The sequence below is a fragment of the Nymphalis io genome, chromosome 1 (assembly GCF_905147045.1).
Source record: "Nymphalis io chromosome 1, ilAglIoxx1.1, whole genome shotgun sequence".
NCBI classification, from domain to species: domain Eukaryota; kingdom Metazoa; phylum Arthropoda; class Insecta; order Lepidoptera; family Nymphalidae; genus Nymphalis; species Nymphalis io.
Genome location: NC_065888.1, coordinates 1,251,107 through 1,271,819, shown reverse-complemented (window position 1 = coordinate 1,271,819; position 20,713 = coordinate 1,251,107). Strand labels below are relative to the sequence as shown.

At 32.5% G+C, this 20,713-nt stretch overlaps 1 protein-coding gene across 3 annotated transcripts in view; it reads right to left on the bottom strand.

The window, feature by feature from the left end:
* The window catches only part of LOC126771079 (uncharacterized), a 92,470-nt gene that overhangs the window by 57,963 nt on the left and 13,794 nt on the right, over nt 1–20,713 (bottom strand). For all 3 annotated transcript variants that reach the window (XR_007669512.1, XM_050490783.1, XM_050490814.1), the window contains exons 2-4: nt 4,866–4,982; nt 3,775–3,875; nt 3,333–3,479 (exon numbers count right to left, since the gene is read on the bottom strand). Coding sequence is in view for 2 of the 3 variants with exons in the window: in XM_050490783.1 (XP_050346740.1) it covers nt 3,333–3,479; nt 3,775–3,875; nt 4,866–4,982 (365 nt within the window). In the remaining variant the exon portion in view is untranslated. The remainder of the gene's footprint in view (nt 1–3,332; nt 3,480–3,774; nt 3,876–4,865; nt 4,983–20,713) is intronic.

The window sequence follows — 20,713 nt, the reverse complement described above, 5'->3', positions numbered from 1 at the left end:
GAAATGAGATTATCCGGAAAAGAACCGGAGTCACCGACATAGGCTGAAGTGGCAGTGGGCTGGTCACGTATGTCGTAGGACCGATGGCCGTTGGAGCAGACGAGTCCTAGAGTGGAGAACGCGAATCGGCAAGCGCAGCGTGGGGCGCCCACCAGCCAGGTGGACCGACGACCTTAAGAAGGTGGTGGGCACCAACTGGATGCGGAAGGCGGAGGACAGGGAGCTTTGGCGCACCTTGGGAGAGGCCTATGTTCAGCAGTGGACAACGATTGGCTGTTGATTGATTGACGCAAAAAAAAAAAACAATTAAAAGAACGTGTAAAAGTGGTGTTGGTTCACTAAAATATATTTTTTCGTAAGAATACTGCATATTGAGAACTTAAATAAACATATAGAAATAGCTACTTTAAAAATCATGACCGTGAGACGGTAGCAAGCAAATATGAGGAAAAAAGTTCTAAATCCCAAGAAAATCGTTATATTGCGGTTAAAATCTAAGTACTGACTATTAATGTAAATCTCAGCAGTTGAATATAATAAAATTAATTACGATTCATGGGTCAAGAACTAAGTAAATTGCTTTTATTTATTCTTAATTACATTAAAGTGTTTTAAACAATGGTCTTGAAAAATATATATTTCGTTTTATTTATATTAAAATAAATAGTTTTCATTAATATATAAATTCTGAAATTATGCAGATTGGTGACGCTACAAATTAAAGAAGAGTCAAAATGTAATCCCAAGTCCTATGTTCAATTGTTCAGAGAATTGTTGTCATAGTACGCGACAGGTTGAACAGATTTATTTTTCATACTACTACAAACTAGCTGTATCGTTTTGAATTATAATATTATATCAGTTAATCTATCTAAGTAACCTTCTACTGTATTCTAGCATATGATGATTCTTGCAGAAGTTTCGAGAAGTATTTTGCAATTCAATATGAATTACTTCTCGAAACATGTTGAGCATTACACAATAAATAGAGTTATTAAAATCGAAATAAATAATACTTAATAACTGCATTTTTTTTTTAATTTACATATTAATTGAATCAAGGTATTTAATAAATATTAATTGATTTATATTTAAAGTAAAACCTATAATTACCTTTACTATAATACATTAATGAATTTTTGAGTCTAATTTTTTTTTAACGTTAATAGGTATTATTAATTGATTAAACAATAATAATAAGTATAACCCTCGTGATGTCCAAAGAGACCAATCTTAAAATCAACCAACTGTGCTGTAGGTAATATTATAAGTGCAACTGTGTGCGTAAACATTGGTGCGAGCGCTGTTTTCTCACGACCAAATAAGAGATTATAAGCAGAAAGATTAACGTGCTTTCCGAGGCTTTACTGGCTCGACCTGGGATTTCATTTCAGGACCTTGAAATCTGCTAAAAATGTATATTTAAAATATAATATTTATATATATTTGTAAGCTAGCAATACCAATAATTCGGAGGCCTAACAAGGCTGTTGTAAGAATAATTATAATCGGATTAAAAAATTTATAAGATAATATTTTAAAACAAAAAAAAATATCTGCCCCAAGTGATCTCACGTAAATGCATTGACGTCATTATAAACAAGTTTTTATTTAAACTCATGGCAAAAAAACACAATAACATTACAAAGAAGGTCGTTGGGGCTTTTGACCTCTAACTTATGTCATTTATATACGCGTTGATGTATTGGATATATGTATGTACATACAGTTTATTTTTATGACCAAAAACATGTAAATATATATATTTTTAATATCTTTAATATAACCATAAATTAAGCCTAATTACATAATTATTTATGTTATACATGTATGTATTCAGTATGGACTGCCAGGATGTTACAAATGAAAGCACTTCCTTAAAACAACAAAGCTAATCTGTTAACATAAGACATTGCCACGAAAAAATATCAGGAGCTACTTTATCAAATTATACACGATTACGAAATTTGATTAGTACTTAGAAATATGAAAGCTTACAACATAGTGCAACTTTAAAGTAAAGTGCTATCAGAACATTACTAAAGTGCTTCTTTGTAATATAATCTTCTATAATTGTTCAATACTAGAAGATCATATTATAATCTTATAGTATTCTCAGAAAAATACCCTTGTAATACCTTTTTTTTTTATAAAACAGGAAGGCGGACGAGCATATGGGCCAACTGATGGTAAGTGGTCACCAAACGCCCTTAGACATTGGCATTGTAAGAAATGTTAACCATCGCTTACATCACCAATGCGCCACCAACCTTGGGAATTAAGATATTATGTCCCTTGTGTACAACAATACCAAGTACTGCTGTTTTGCGGTAGAATATCTGATGAGTGGGTGGTACCTACCCAGACGAGCTTGCACAAAGCTCTACCACCAGTAAAACAATAGAAATAAACAATATAAACAATAGTTACCTGATCAGTTCATAAAATATGTAAATATCTAGAATTTATTTGGTAACAGGGGCTACTATTGTTGGATTCATTCTAAGTTCGACAATAAACATAGCATATATATATAAATATTGGTAACTCTGCTTATTATGACTACAAATGTAACTTACGTGTGCTATTACTTGATCAATCAGCGTGTGCTAACTCTAACAATCCAACCTGCGTATATATGCAGACAAATTAATTAGAACTCTAACTATTACTAATGCAAGCTGCGTGTACACAAGAAAAAAAGTGCAATTATAGATTGTGCTTCAGTGCATGCCAGCTTACATTTTAGCGCGTCGCGAAGCGCGTTGCTTAAGGCGGCGAGAGTGTCGCGAAGAACTTCATGATGCCTCTCGAACATGCTCATATCTATATCATTTTTGTTTTTGTTACTGTTTTTTTATATATTTTACTTGTAATTTCACTCTATTACAAGGACTGAACGTTAATATTAAAGAAAATTGAAGTGGACAGCAGACAACCGATGTGTTAAAACTTATCATATCTGTCCTAAAAAAATACCCGGGACAATAATATAATATGATTTTATTCAGATATTTACATAATAGTTTAATATAAAATAATTAGAACAACATGTCCAAGAGCGACATTCACATTTTATATACATGGACTTTAAATAACGAGACAAGCCGATTAACACCTAGCGCATCAATGTAAAATTATTTGCATGCTAACATTTCGTAAACGTGAAATAATGTTGCCTTAAGCCTGTTTTATTTACAAACTGGGAGTGTTTGTGACTTTTCAGGTCTCCTTTATTTATTGCCCATTTTATTAAAAAAAAAAATATACTAATCCTTCAAAAGTGATAGCGCTTATACTTCATAGGATAGTTTAATATAAGGGATACTCACAAGCAGGATGTGTATATAGTGGCGAGACTCTGGTTCCTTCTAGTGGACCACCCGCGAGTCGCGATGAAATCGCCTCCAGAAATTCCCTCACATTGTGTAAGTCACTTCTTGTTTCTCCTGAGCTGGAACCCTCGCATTCTTCCTCCTCTGCAATTTCAAAATTTTATATATAACCAGTTCCCTTTTCTTTGTACCGAGCTCAGTGGATATATACGTGGATCTTAACTAATAGATAATTATTATTAGATCGTGGGTTTAAATACGCACAGGCATTACTAAGTAATAATGTGCTTAATTTGTTTATAGCATTTTATCCTGTGTTTGACTCTTACGTTTGACTCTTTTTCGATGCGAATTTTGTAATATTTTATCTGTGATCAGATCTATAAAACAAACTCCAGAAAACCTAGTCGCTCATTATATAAACATTTCAGCTACTCACCAATTTGTTCCAGTCTGTCTGTGCTAAAAGACCACGGCATAAGGCTGATGGCTCGTTGTACTTGCCGCAAAAACCAAGCACCTGATTCGAATTTAATAGATCTGAAAAAAAATAACTTGTCAAATACTGAAAAGACGAAAGTCAACGAAAAATACTTTACCAAGGACGCCTGGTAGAAAAATAAGGCAATTTTTTTTGCTACAATATTTGCTATTATTTGAACATATAATTTCTAATAAGCAGACAAACCATTTATAGTCTATTCTAATCACTGGAGCAGGAAAGACAAATAGACAAGTTTAGTATTGAATTGACGCATTGTTCGTGATCCAATATGGGTTGGTTATATGACGGATTAAATTTGAAATTGAAGCTGTTATCAAAACTTTGTAAGTCAAATTAAAGTATATTAAACTTATAAGGGATACAATTAGTTAAGTGGAATAGTGTTGTATTATAAATAGAGATTATATTCACTGGTGGTAGGGCTTTGTGCAAGCTCGTCTGGGTAGGTACCACACACTCATCAGATATTCTACCGCAAAACCGCAGTACTTGGTATTGTTGTGTTCCGGTTTGAAGGGTGAGTGAGCCAGTGTTATTATAGGCACAAGGGACATAAGATATTTGTTGCCAAGGTTGGTGGCACATTGGTGATATAAGCGATGGTTAACATTTCTTATAATGCCAATGTCTATGGGCGTTGGTGACCACGTACCATCAACCATATGCTCGTCCGCTTTCCTATTCTATAAAAAAATAAAATAATCAAGGACTGTTTATAATGCATAATATAACAGAGCTATTAACAAAACGCATAAAATACTACTACCAATCAACCAATCAACAATTATGTAATAATTAATCAGCCGAAGTTCTGTTCTTCAATTATAATCTATACCAATATTATAAACGCGAATGTATCTCTGCTTGTCTGTTACGCTTTCACGGCTAGAAGACTGAACCGATTACGAATATCAACTAAGGAGATGGGCTTTACTTTTTTATAACAACCTAACCTAATATTCTGGCGAAGCCGCGGGCGAACAGTACTAGGCTGTATATTACAGTGGAACTATGGAGTAGCTTACTCGTAATTTTGACAGATGCAAGGAACCGCACCTCCAAGCTGGTCACCGCCACATCTACCACATATGTGATGGTCGTTTGTTCTGATGCATTGCCGCTTTATTTCTTTTCGTCCGTCGCTGTAATAAAAAATAAAGTTTAATTAAATATTAGCCTATTAAATATATATATCGTTGTAAGAAAGAAACAATGTAATTAACGTATATTTTAATAATGTGTAAAGAGTCAGTCTGACGCCTGTAAATGTCCCTCAGCAGGGCTCCTCTCCTTTTGATTCTCCTCAAAAGGAGTTTTTGGAGCTTTACATACCTACATGTAGCAGATTGTCGGTTAATCTCGGCTTCTCCGCGGAAAATGAATTTATTTAAATCAATTAAAAAATATATAAATATTTTAATATACAGATATGGTCTATCGTAATTTTGTAACAACTTTTTTAACTTTACGATAGTGTGTGAGCCAAATGAAACAGCATTTTAAAGCCGTTTTGAATTATCAATCAATTAACTGATATTTCGCACATACTTTAGGCGCTAGTACAACTATCCTCAATGATATTGGAATTACTTCAATAATTAAATTAAATACTAATTTAAAAAATTACATTATTAGATTTATAGATTCTAAGTGAATGGAACAAAAATGTATTAAATTTTGATATTTCTATTTGACACGTTTCGAACAATCTAGACACGCGGTAGCGTGTCCAAGTCAGACTTTAGGCTTCAATATATTATCCTAAGTTATAAGAAAAATTATATTTTAAGTTTTTATAAAATATTTACGTTGGTCTAAATAAATTTCAGGACTGACCATTGAACTTGGCACCCATTTAGATCTCACTTCTTTTGTCGTTGAAGTCAAGAACCAAGCCATATATAATAATATTGAACTTGGCTCTCATTTCACGTTTATGTTTTTGATGGGATTATTTGATGACTCGCGGATGTTTGAAATCATAAAACGAAGCAATTTACTGTTATCGCAACATCTAAAATAAATTAATGCTTGAGGACGTTGTGTGAATAAAATAAAAAAATATATTAACTTTTCTTTACGTTGGTAGTTTTACGTTAAATTTGATGCTATAAAATAATTTAATAGTGTTTTTATGAGCCTGCTCGAGTATTATATATTAAACAGTCAAGGTATATGTTTATATTATATTTATTATTTATATAAATCGAAAAAAAGTTGAAAGCAGTTCGTTAATTTTCGTGCAGGATATATAAATTTAATTATAATTAATTAAAATGCATATGTACGTACTGTAATTTGTACAAAAAAACTTAAATATACTTCTTGGTGCGACCTCGCTTGTTAAAAAATAAAAAAATATTTCTGATAGGAAACTAGAAACTCATGAACTATGTGAATATCAACAGTACCTACTAAAAATACAGAAGGTATTGCATTCCATATTCGAACTTACCTTCAAATATATAACATGCCCTTACGTTAACATAGTATATAATCAGTTTTTTCCATTCGGAAATTACCAATGGTTGAGTAACTAGTAGCTACGGCGAATGTTATGTTGGCACACGCCTTGCACAACCTGTGCGTTAAGATCAGACTTCTACTATTGGAACTCTCTCGATTTATTATTATCGAGTTCACAAATGAATCTAGTAATATTGTATGACTTATTTATGTTGAAAATATGAACGTAGTCCGAACTTAATGACGATAAACCTCTTTAGTGTCACTCTCTCTACTAAAAGGAAAATGTCTGTCATTGTATTCACGCTCCGTCTTTTTATTTAATCTTTCCCTAGCCTAGCTCTGTAAGTATAAACGAATACTAGTTTTCATTAATTTATTATAAAAATAGTTTTTATTGTCATCTCGTTGTTTTTTTCTATAACAGGAATGTTAAACGTTAATAGGTATGCAGTATGCTAATATTCATACCGCTCATTGACATGGGCAAAAGAAATATTAATTAAATAATGCAAGGACCACTATCTAAAAGGAACCTCTATTTAAGTAACCTTATTACCGTAACCGTATACGTACAACATAATATTGCGTACATGTAGTCCATCTAAGTTGCTTATCATGTAATGTACAACATTAAAAATTTAGTTGATTTGTTTTTAGGAAATGGTTCACTCGTACGTCGTTAAACTGGTACACAACAATACCAAGTATTAAGGTGCCGCAGGGTAAAATAATTGATTAGTAGGAAGCCCATTCAAACACGTTTGCAAAACTGATTGAGAATTGAATATAAAGAAACAATTTGTAAATCACTCCCCGCTGGGCTAAGGCTCTCCCCTTCCTAATGGAGGAGAAGGCTTGGAAGTCATTAATTACCCGGCCCTTTCGTTATATTTATTTGCTGTATTAATTATTAATGTTTTTATTAGAACTATATTAAATGCATTTTAATAAAAAAAAATATAATATTTAATTTAAGTTAGATATTAATATTTAAACATAGACTGTATCTATTTATTTGTTTAATATCTATTTAGTCATATTTAATTTCAATTAAGTTAGACAGCGCCAGTGGTTAGATATTTGTTTTATAAATGTGGGACCACACTTGAATTATAACTTATCGAATATAAAAACCATTATCATTGATTTAATCAATCAGCGAACACTAAGGAACAGACACAAACAAAAATAAAATAAAGCTAAACTGATGACCTTTTTAAGGTCGTATAAAAATTAAGGAAGGCAATTTTATTTATTTATGTGATTAACATTATGTGATAAACATTTAAAACAATTAAGTAACATCTATATGGTATATATGCCAATTACAGATAAGCACAACATTGACTGGGTAACTTACTGTCTAGTTGCTTGACAAAAAATAATCGTAATAGCTACTAAATTTTTTTATATATAAACGAGGAATTTTAAAATTGGATTAACTAAAAAATTTTTGATAATCATTGGCTCGAAATATTGAAGCGAAATAATATAAACACAAATGTTATATACTTAGCAAAACAATAAACAATTCGGATAGTAATAATTATTGTAAGGTGCTAATAACTTTCGCTCAAGCTATCTGACAATGACATAGTTGTTTCACCTCGCACTTAGACACAAACGTCCGTCTGTCCGTGCCAGGAATCATTATTGCTATAAAACAGATTAAAACGACATAAGTGTGCTAACTTAATATATGGTTATCTGATTATATACTTTATTTATATTCATACTTTTTTTGTTTTTTAAATCATTTTCATTTAGTATAACATTTAATACAATCATACTTTGTAATTTAATTGACGGAAAAGAGACTGTAGTGGTTATAAAGAACAAAGACTACTTGGCGGTAGAGAGTAGTGCAACCTGAGTAGGTAGAACCCTCTCATCATATATTCCACCGCCAAATTGCAATACTTGGTACTGTTGTTTTCCGGTTGAAGTAATGAGTGAGCCAGTATAACTGCGGGCACAAGCGACGTAACATATTAGTTGAAGTTAATGATTTGTAATATTTCTTACGGCGCCAATGCCTATGTGCGGTGGTGACCACATACATCATGTGACCCATTTGCCCATCCGTCTAGTTATATTATAAATTATAAACATAGCTTTGTAAATTCATTGTGAAAAAAAGTAAGGTGTAATGTAATTATCAAATATTTATTTTATTAAATATATTTAATTACTTAAATAATAAAAATATAAGAATAATGTGCTATTCTTTTTAAATATTTCAAATTTAAATCTAAGAATGAGATATTTTAGTGTAGAAACGAATACTTTTTCCCAGGTAGCATGTATTATCTTTGCGAGTCGGAAGCCTTATGTTCTAAGTTTACTTTTTATAAGCTATCAAATGTTGTATTATCTCTTGTTAAGCTCTGCTTAATTTGGGATCAGATGGTCGTGTGTGAATAATGTCCCAAGATTTTACTCCATGTTTATTTTAGTGAAAAAAAAGGATATCCCACTTCATCACAATTATTCACAACATCGAGAAACATTATTATGAGAACAATATTCTTTATTTAAGGATATACATACGCACTAACCATCGGATATATTTTATTATAAATGTAACATTATATAAAAACTATTGTACGAAATTTTATTTACAAGTTAAAAAGTCTAATATTGAAATGTTCGACAGTAAAGTTACTGTTTTAGATATTGTAAATAAAAGTGTCACAAACCTTGTATTATCCGTGCTTTTTGTGTATCTAAACAAAAAGCACGGATATTATTTTGATTGAGGTTGGTGTACCAGCGTGTTGTATGTGGCGTGCTGGTGTGTGTGTTTTGATAAGTTCAACTTTACTTTATACGTCGCTGATCTTATCTAAATTATTTATATTATTCTAAACATATGTAACATTGTTGTCAACATATCGTGACACTATTCTGTAATATACTGAAAGGTTATTAGTTATACTGCGGCACATTTTTAGGCCAATGTATAGTTTGTTGTTAAAGAAATATATAAAATAAGAAAAGAAATATATGAAATATATCCGATTTCGAGTTACTTATGACTTTTAGACACATGGTAGTAAACTTAAGTCAGCTTCGTATTGCACTGTTTTAATTATTTCAGCACAATTGCAAAAGCGTTTATTTTGTAAATACGAATATGAAGTTAGATCTTTCACAATAAAAAAATTTAAAAATCAAAATCAAAAAAAAAAAAAAAAACATTAGAAAATATTTCTATATGTGAACAGTTATTTTAAATTACATAGATACACCAGATGTACCAGTATTTCAGTAAAATTAGACACATGCAGGTTTCCTCGCGATGTTTTTCTTCATCTTTAAGAAGATGAATTATAAACACAAAATTAAGCACATGAAAATTCAGTAATATGTAATAAATGTTAAAATATATTAAGTCCCTATATCTATTTCTTCATTTTATTTATAAGTCGCTATATTTACAAAACAGTAGCAGTAGTAGTAGTTTGGAAGTATTCATGCATTAACATTTCACTTGTGAGATACAAAGGTAGTTCTTATAGCATTTTTGATTCGTATTTCTATTTCGGCGTTGTTGTGGTACGCACACGATAAAATAATGAATTTTAATAAGATATCATTACACGTGTCGGCCATTAAAAATGGGTTCGTGTAACTTTGGAACAATGAAAAATTATATTTGTTTGTGGGATCAAAAGTTGACGCTTTTGTATAGGAGATATCTATTCCATATGAGAAATTATACGGTTACATCATAGTTCTTTATTCAAATAAATCCTTACTAAAATATAAATGCGAAAGTTTCTTTGTTTGTTACGCTATCACGTCTAACTATTCAACTGGATCATCTTGAAATTTTTCATACACCTTTTCAGGTGTACCTAACAATTGCGCTATACCCCCACCCCCGTGTGGGCCATGCGGGCGAAGCCGTGTTTGGAAACTAATATGCTTTACTCTTAAAACACATTCGCGTGCTTTGAAATACTCTCACTCGTTTCTGATTGTGTGATTGTTTCTAAGTGCTAAGTGTTTTGGTATAAACCGTCCCATGTTGTTCTATGTTAGCTATAATGGTGATTAATTTGAAAGTAAAATAGCAAAATTCGCTTGTGATGGATGGCATGTAGGGATGGTTGCGGGCTATTAAATGCATTAAAGGTCGCAGTTCAATGGAGTTAGGCTGTCATGTTGAAAATCACTAAACACGTCTTTACTACCTACTACTACTCTATAATAGTAGATATTAAATATCTTAATTAATAAATAAATTTGTTAAGTACATTCTTTTTTTTTGTAATCATTTCTGCAGACGATAAAAGTTATAAATACTTAATCGGTTATCGGTTGGAAAACAAACGCATAAAATCTGCAAAATTGTATTACGGGTTTTAATTTTTCATTTTGTATTGACACATAAATCGTATTTTATTATTATTATATTAAATATATCTGACTACAGGTTACGCAATGTACATGATCTTGACATTGTATTACATAACGTTGTTTTTCCGGCGCCACACATTCGAGATGTTCGTAGTATAAATATGTTGGTTAGTAAGTTGAGTGCCTCGCTGTTCTATTGGTTAGCTTATTATACAAGCCCCGGGTTAGTCAAATGAAGAAATGCTGGATTAAACTTTAAAAAAAAACAACTAATATTTAATATTAAGCAATTTTTATGTGTCCATTGCTCCTGCTTCAATCTCATTATTGGATTATGAGAGTGAGAGAAAAAACTGTGCGCTTATGTTTTGGCACACAGTTGTGTATCATGCTATGCGCAGTTTGCGAGTAAACAGCGGTCACTATCGCATCTACACCTCTAAATACAACGAAATCACCGTGACCGTATATTATTCACCCTCGAATCGAGTAGTATTGCCTGGATTTATCCCTTGATTAGGATAAAAACGCTTCTTATACGACTATTGTCCAATAAAATGTTCAATAAAAAGCATTCTATTGATTTTTAATTTCGATGATTAGCAATAATGGAGTTTTTTAAGGTTTTTAAAAATCTTAAATATCTCGTCGATGGAAACAGGCCAATTACGATGAACACATCTTTAGTTTCGTTTATTTTATTTTTTTCTTTAAAGCATAATTCGATACACGACATTTGGTTTCATTGCATCGTTAAAGCAATTGACATTCAATATATAATCTTTAAATTAGCATTATTTTCGAATTACAGTCCACTATTTGCTACAACATTTTTCAAAACTAGCAGCCGTCTGGAAACTTCTTATGCCGGTTTTTTCTTCATTATCTTATCACATTTTTATTAAATCGCTTTGATCAATGTCTGTAAAGGAGGAAATTAATAATTTATTTTTATATAATTTCCTGGTGAGTAAAATGTTGAGTTTAAGAGTGAGTTGAAATGAATATATCAGGATTGGATGATAATACACGAAAAAAATCTAATATATTAAAAATATTTGAATAATTATTTATAATTTATATCGTGATGCTTGTTCTAGCAATTTTCTAACAATACAAAGTTTAAATTTACTGAGTGGACTACAACAGACGCAGTCTTAAGTCACTAAAACAATATTAAGGCTTTAAAAGTCTAATCTAATGTAAAATTGTCTTTTTTTTAACTATGCAAAAAAGATACAACCAACAAAATATGAAACAAGAACAGCATCAGTTACATTTTCATATTTTATTGATTTTACAAGTTTTCATGGTAAATTGGATTATATTAACGTATCTCTCCTTATCCATTATTATTTCTTAAATACAAGGAGTATTTTCCAATAAAAATGGTTTTTATTAAATGGTATATGGTTTTTATTAAACAATCTACCTACTAACACAGGTCAGTATTTTTTTTTTTGTTTGTCAACAGATTTTCTTGTTTTTTTTATATTTGTTAGCTATTGACGAACGTTAGAGTTCTTAATAAAAAAATAAGAGTACAAAAAAAAAGTGTTCGCAATTTTAAATTCATACAAGCATGCAAATTACGGTCGAATAATCGTGACCGGGACTTTACACAGAAGTAGACCATTTACAGGCATTGCCTCTAAGTATCGTGTCGTTTTTCTTTTCATATTTACATAAATGGTATTAATTATCTTGTAAAATTTGTAAGTTTCCGATAATATTGTATAAATTAATTAAAATCCCGACAAGTTTAAAACATTGTAAAGCTAATTTAAGCTCATGTTTCACAAAACCTCGATGTTTTTCGCAACAATTTGCAACTTAGATAAGTATTATTATAGTGATGCAAGAAGATATATTAGTTCGCTGGTTGGTACAAGCGAAGCGATTAGTTGGAAGTATTAATGCGTTAACATTAACAGTAAACACTGAAATAATAATGAAATGCAACGCGCATGGTGTATTTATGTAAAACATAAACATATACTAAAGGTTTTCAAAAAATATATAATACAGTTTTTTTTCTTTTATTATTAGATTTTTTTATAATAATCCACATTATTAAAAAAACGAAGCCACCTGTTTAAATTAAACTACTTACGAAAAACGCATAAAACCCTATAAGAGACGTTTTTATTGTTAATCACGGGATAAATACAGGCAATACTACTCGATTCGAGGGTAAATAATAACGGTGACATGATTTCGTCGTACTTAGTTGATAAATTATATCATATTTTTTTGAGTACTTAGTTGGATTAATTAAAATATTACATGATTATACTTTGTACAATCTATAATATAATAAAATAAACTAAAAAGTTTGGAATTTAGCATATGGTTGCTAATATGGCAAAGGATATTTCTGTTCATAACTGAGTTTTCTAGCAACTTACTTTCCTTATGTAGGTTTCAGCTTGCCCAACAGCTTGCCCAATCGCAATGCTGCTTTAGCCGGGATTGGGACAGTAGCACGGAGCACAACCGCAAGGTCGACGAGAACTTTTTCCACATAGACACTTGTTTATTGACAAATGTATGGTTTATGAAATTTAGAATAAAATGTTAACGGGCGACGTTCAGATCACGGTTCTGTTTGGATGTTTTATATTATGATACGGTTCAGTGAACCTTCACCTTCACCTTGTTGTTATTTAAAGATACAGATTCCGAAGACCTGGGTTCGGACCCCGGGTAGGGCTAATAAAAAACGTGGGTTTTCTGTCAAGAAATCATCATCGAAGTTTGGATGATGGCAGTGTCAAATCTCCCGTGCCTTTCAAAATCTACTCTACCAGTTCGTAATTAATTAAATATGAAATGTAAAATTAAAGAAATTGAAGATGCGAGTTACCAGTAGGTCAAAACTAGGCTTCTCGCCGGTTTTACTTCTGATAGTAGGGCTTTGTGCAAGCTCGTCTGGGTAGGTACCACCCACTCATCAGATATTCTACCGCAAAACAGTAGTACTTGATATTGTTGTGTTCCGGTTTAAAGAGTGAGTGCGCCAGTGTAATTACAGCCACAAGGAACATAACATCTTAGTTCCCAACGTTGGTAGCGCAGTGGCGATGTAAGCGATGGTTAACATTTCTTACAACACTAATATCTATGGGCGACCACGTACCATCAGGTGGCCCATTTGATCGCAAAAAAAAAGATTATTCTCGGTGTAATCAACATTTGAAACTAAAACTATGATCAATATTTTATATTTCAAATTGTAACTGCCATTGTCCCTTGACAGTGGAACTGAGTTTTCACCTAAGGACCCAGGACAAGGATGTCTCAAGGGTGAGAACGCTCTTGGTGCGAACGTCGTCGCCGCGAGTGAGAATACCGTGGTAACGATTCGAACCAAAAAATCTCTGCAAGAATAATATGATCATGATAAATATTTTATTAAATACTTTTTTTTTAAATTTCGAATACTACATGTTTGCTTAAAAATTATAAAGATAACATAATCTGGTAATCATTTTTTAATTTTCTCAAGGTTACGCTAAAAGCAGGAAATTCTTTTTCTATCGAATTAAATAAATCATCATCTTTTTATGCATACCATTAAAACATATTAAAAAAATACAACAAAGTTTAAATACTTCACGAATTTGTTAATGAAAATGCAAAAGAGGTTTTATTCTTAAAATTATATCCGGCACATTTTGTCCGTGAATATTTAATCTGTTAAGCAGAAATCTTTTGAAATAAATTTTCTCAATGACAAATTTATACAAAAATATGACTAAGTATATTAAAAGAAAGAGAAAAATAAAACGTTACAAAAGTTTTAACCAAAGTTACAAGTAAAATTTTATCAAAAGAAATGCATACAAACATAACCTTTACTACTAAAAACAAGGGTATTTGTTTTCAACTCCCGCAACTTGAATATTTAAGAAGTGCATTGGCGGTTTAACATAAGATTACCCACATATTCAAAGAAAGTGAGTTTGTATGTTTGTTATGCTTTCACGGCTTAACTTTTCAAGCAGTCATCATGAAATACTGGTGGTAGAGCTTTGTGCAAGCTCGTCTGGGTAGGTACCACCACACACAACGGACATAACATCTTAGTTTCCAAGGTTGGTGGCGCATTGGTGATGGTTAGCATTCCTTACAATGCCAATGTCTATGGGCGTTGGTGACCACTTACCATCAGGTAGCCCATAGGCTCGTCCGCCTTCCTATTCTATATATTCCTATATCTAAAAAAAAGCGTACACGTTGTCAGTCTACTTATATCTATGTGTTTCGATTATTATAGAGTATATTATATTGTTGTTTGTCCAGAGGGTGGATCTACCAGTTATCTGTCCGATAGCTGGTTGGAATCACTACGGGTACGCGACCCCGGACCGCTCTAGCCACTAGTGTCACATTCCTGTATCTTCCGTGATCACAGTATCCTCACCCCTCTCCTTGATACATTGTTTCCGAAAATTATCCCAGCGTCACGCCAAAGAAGAAGGAAAACTAATATTAAGCCCGGAGCGGTGCCTCCGTTTAGGCGTAAGCCTGCGGCCAAACCAGCACCACACGTATTGACTCGTCATTCCTGCGGATCCTGCTGCGGAGGAGGAGAGGGTGGCATGGGTACTGGGCAAGCCCGTGTTGCCATAAAGTCGCCTGGCCCAGGCGTAGCAGCATCCACGGAGAGGACACTTCGCTCACCTGTCTTGCAGGTGGAAAACAACACGGAGAGTGGCAGTCACCGGTTATAAGTCAGCACGAATAGGCGTAAGTGCAAACGCCAGGGGTCACTCTTGACAGTAGGAGGATCCATCGTAGATCCATTGATCAGTTACCGCGTGCTTTAAGTCGGCCAGCCCCCAATCAATAAGGTACTGATCCGCCTCAGCGTTAACTTGTTCCGCCTGGGTGAACGGAACACAAGCCTTACAGCTAGACGTTGACGCTGTGTTTTGCCGCTTAAATCATCTGTCAAAGATGCAGAGGCCTATATATTATATTGTATTATATCCACCAACATATACCAACTTTATTATTTCATTTCTCCTTTTGTTTATTGCCATCCTTGTAATGATTGATTGATATATTCGTCCATACTTTTTAGATCATGAAGATTTTTCTAAAACTAAATTACATTTGTTTTTGTTTAAGGTTTATTTATAGTAATTTTAAATCAATTATTGAATACTGTTTTATTTCAATTTACGTATCAAATTGATATTTATACTGATTGTTAATTTGACGGCTTAAGCAAGTATGGGGTAAACCTACAAGAACGTATCATTTAAAATTAGGGCTATTCTGTGAGCGCAAACTCGAAATTCACCGCAGAAAACGGTATTGACATGTCAGTATGTGAGAAATATGCGATGTTGACGATAATAATTATAACATTTCAAGAATACACGCATCAAAATAGTATATCACCGTAAGTCTACTGGTGGTAGGGCTTTGTGCAAGCTCGTCTGGGTAGGTACCACCCACTCATCAGATATTCTACCGGAAAACAGCCGTACTTGTTATTTTTGTGTTCCGGTTTGAAGGGTGAGTGAGCTAGTGTAATTACAGGCACAAGGGACATAAAATCTTAGTTCCCAAGGTTGGTGGCGCATTGGCTATGTAAGCGATGGTTGACATTTCTTACAATGCCAATGTCTAAGGGCGTTTGGTGACCACTTACCATCAGGTGGCCCATATGCTCGTCTGCCTTCCTATTCTATAAAAAAAAGGTCGGTTGACAACACAGGTGAGTAATGAAATCAATTTAATTATTCACAAACATAATTACATTAAAAATACTCTTGAATCTATAACAAGACTATAAATGTGTTATACAGACTCTCAAAGAAATGTTAAAAAATAAAATTACAGTAACCATTAAAGCGTTAACTAAGTGATTTATTTTTAATTTTATTGTTTTATTGTTATAAAAAAATGCTATATATGAATGATACTCTAATAAAGTGCTATTTTCGTCCAATTTAAATTAACTAGTAACAAGATTATGGATTAATATCCAAAATAATAATATACTTATATTATTATAAATAATAATATAATTATATTTATCCAATATATATAATATAATAATCAATAAAACGCCAACTGGATTTATTAATAAAATGGGCTAAATACAATTCACATATGTAAATGAAATTGCATTAAATTAAACAAACAGTGTCCACGTTTTTGCATCTTAAATGAAGCTGAAGATCGAGCTCAGTGGCGTGCCATTGGAGAGACCTATATCCAGCAGCGGAGGAGAAAAGGATGATGATGACACCAGACCGACGCGCCGGAGTACTATGTTTTGTTATATGTAATGACACCAAGCAGCTTTAAGGAATTAATAATATTATTTTACCCTCAAAGCGGAAGATTATTTAACCTGTAAAAGAGACCAAGGGGTCAGGGTCGAAACTACGTTAGATCAAAATTAAATAATAGTCTCGAAACTTTACAACTTATTTGTTAATTTTAACACAATTTTGAATAGTATATTGAAATGTTTATATGCTTACATAATAGTAATATAAATTATATTGTATAATGTTCGCCTTTATACCTACTTATATTTTTAATTTATTATTAATTTTATTTGTTTATTTTTATTGTCAGCCGCCACAGGGTCACCTCGAGAGTGTTACGCGTCACACGCCGACTCATAAGATTGTTTTAGCTACTCGCACATAAGTATTAGGCTCATGAATATTTTGCAAACAATTTTTAATAGGATATTGAAAACTAATTATTGTTAAGCATTAGTTAACAATGGATAAACTATAGTTAAGACAAACAAATGACAAGGTCGTTCTTTTGTTCCTGCCGTAACCCGGAAGATGATTTGAGTGAGCTGATGCTTCTATAAGAAACGTTAATTAGCTTAAACGCTTAACTGTTAGAGGTCAATGGTTTAGTTATAAGTGTTTATCTTCAGTTTAACATTGATTTCTCTCTTTCTGTCATCTTTGATTTGACATTCAGAAGAGGAAGACACAACTATGTTAAACTAATTACTTCCTAAACAACACTTATAGGTTAGAGCCGTTACTGATTAAATCGTAGTCATATTTTCAATAACAATATTAATGACTTAATACTGTGATACACATTGAAACCGATAATTTCTGGTTTTTGCTAGAATGTTCTGTCAGAAAAACAAGTGAAACACTTAGGCTTTTTTCTTTAATTTTTGGATCTAAAAACGTTTAAAGGAATACATTTATATTTTAAATATCGGATTTTATTACGTATTAGCTGGTCTGCATGTAACGATTATATTGAAGGACAAACATACTATGACAATATTCTTGTTTTTTTTTGGACTAGAAACCTTCTCAGGCTCACGCAAAATAACTCACCAATTTTTTATTACAATCGGGTCAATGGCTTAGGAATGCATAGTGGACGAACATACAAATATTCATTTTGATTTATCCTGATCCTTATCATGTCATATTCATATATCAATTAGCATAATTAAAAGCTATTTATTTGCAAAAAATGATTAAAAATATAATTTTCATACAACATAAGACACGCTTATTGGAAGTATATATTAATATTATAAATGCAAAAACAACTAATAATAATAATAATGTATAAATATCCTAGGACATTATTCACACACGGCCATCTGATCCCAAATTAAGCAGAGCTTGTAATATAGAAACCAAACAACTGTTATACTACATATACTACTTTGGTTTTGTTAATACATACTTATATAGATAATTACACCCAGATTCAGGACAAACAGACATGTTTATGCACACAATTGTCTGTCCAGAATGGGAATCGGTCCCACAACCATCGGCGTTAAAGGCTACCAACTACGCCAACTGGCCCGAATCTGCCTGTCTGTTATGCTTTCACGGCTAAACAACTGAACCAATTTTGTCTTTGATATGTACTTACGAACCCCAAAGAAGGATATAGGCAATTTTTATAACCTACACGGCAGGTGTTCACTTTCACCCCTATGCAGGAGAAATTATGCAGGAGAAGCCGAAGTAAATAAGAGATAAAGTCTATGTGAGTTGACATGCAAATGAGCTTTCGACAAGATCGTTAATGCAATTATCACTTGCCAACTGGACGAATTATTGTCAATTTTTAAAACATATGTATAAATTTACAAGTCATCAGAAAAAAAACTCAGTTCACAAACAGAGAAGAAAAACATACTGCAGTTTTATTATTGCCTATACATATACAGATGAAATTAATATAAATGTAATAATAATTAATAACAATACAACATTATACCACAAATTATGTGATCGTTAAATAATACGACACGGCATTTGGTTTACGAAACAAATGTCAAATAAAACAAGCAATAAATGCTAATATTTTAATTTCCAATAATAGGTATGTATCTAATTAGTTTAGTGCATTTGTAATCCATAACTAGAAATATTTTAGACATACAAAATAATGTACGTAATAGAATCATCACCAGTGTTTTTTTATGTCAAATATTTGGTAATGAATGGCAATTAGATGCCAATATAAAGTTCTCTAGAATGTGTTTCCAATTCACCAACAAAAGTAAAAATATAGACGTAGAGACGTAAGCGTTGTGTTATGGATGGTTACAGTCAAGTACTTTTATACAAAAGTATTGCGTGTAGACAAAATTGATTTATTGTTTGTTTTTTTCAACCGATTGATGCTTCTATTATTGTAAATACTAAAAAAATTGCACGAATTTTCTGATGTTTATTTAAAGATATTTGGTATTATTTTAAAGACTTAAAAAAGAAGATGCATTCCCTTATAACTAATTTATTTTACCCGTACATATAATAATCGTTATATTTAAACAGTGGATAAATCACATCACTATTATAACACCGTCCATCATTGTAATCACTCATCGTCCATGTCGAACCACATCGATGTAACACTAGTCGATTGCTCCCTGGACTGTTCCTCGGTTATAATCTTCAAGACCACAACCTCCATCATACAAAGCGCGAAGAATACGACAAAAATTGCGAAATTCGATCCCTGATGGTGGAATTGAAAAGAGGTCGGAGTCGGTCCCGGGGGCGGCCATGCCGCGACACTAAATGTGACTATGCTCGATATGGAAAGCGCCATTATCGATTTTTATATCGATATAAATAACATCCTTATTTCGTGGCGTTCCCTTTATCACATTATTGTTTTCGATTTTTAAAACTCGATTGTTATAATAGTTTCCGTGTTTCGAATAATTACTATTTGTAATTCGTTTGTTCTTGTTCACGTACGTGCGGATGTTCGGCGTGTCGCTAGGGCAATGCTTTTCGTTCGCGACTCGCGGCTCGCGCGCAATGCGCAGCGGTGCAGCTCCGGCGCTGTTGTAACGCACTCTTATGAAATATGAATCGTTTTAGTTAGATCCACCGTTGAGAAACGTTGAAATACGGGTGAATGCAACTGTTTTGCGGTCAAGGCTGAGCGTGAGTAGTGGGCGACGACCTTTGTGCGGTTTACGATATATTTTTTAACCCTTAACTCACGTCGATTTTCAACGTTAACTGTAGTAATGCATGACTTATTGGTCTCATCTGTATCAATATATACAACACAATGAAATAAAATATTTAATATAGATTCATAAAACCGTTTATAGCGGGTCTTATAATTTATAGTTTAAGTAAATTACGTAAATGGAATTGCTATTCGAAGTAAATTTGCTTTTATTGTTCTAGTTATTATTATATGTAAAAAACAATTTACTTGGCAGAAAATTAAAATATTTAGTACCTATTTAGTTTTAAAATTCTGACCCACAAAAACTAACAGGTGAAGTTTAATAAAAGCTTGGAAAAAGTGCTATTACCTTATTTATATTCACAAAAGGATAAGAAAAGCGTAAGTACTATTTTAAAGCGTATTGACATTACAACTGTGATATTTATTATTAAAATCTGTCTATGATAGACAGCGAAGGAAAACACTAAAAGAAAACCTGTGTCGGATGAAAAGCTTCAAACTTCCTCAGGTGATAAAGGAGGAGGAGGAACTATAGCCCAGCAGTGATACTGTGACATTTATGGGC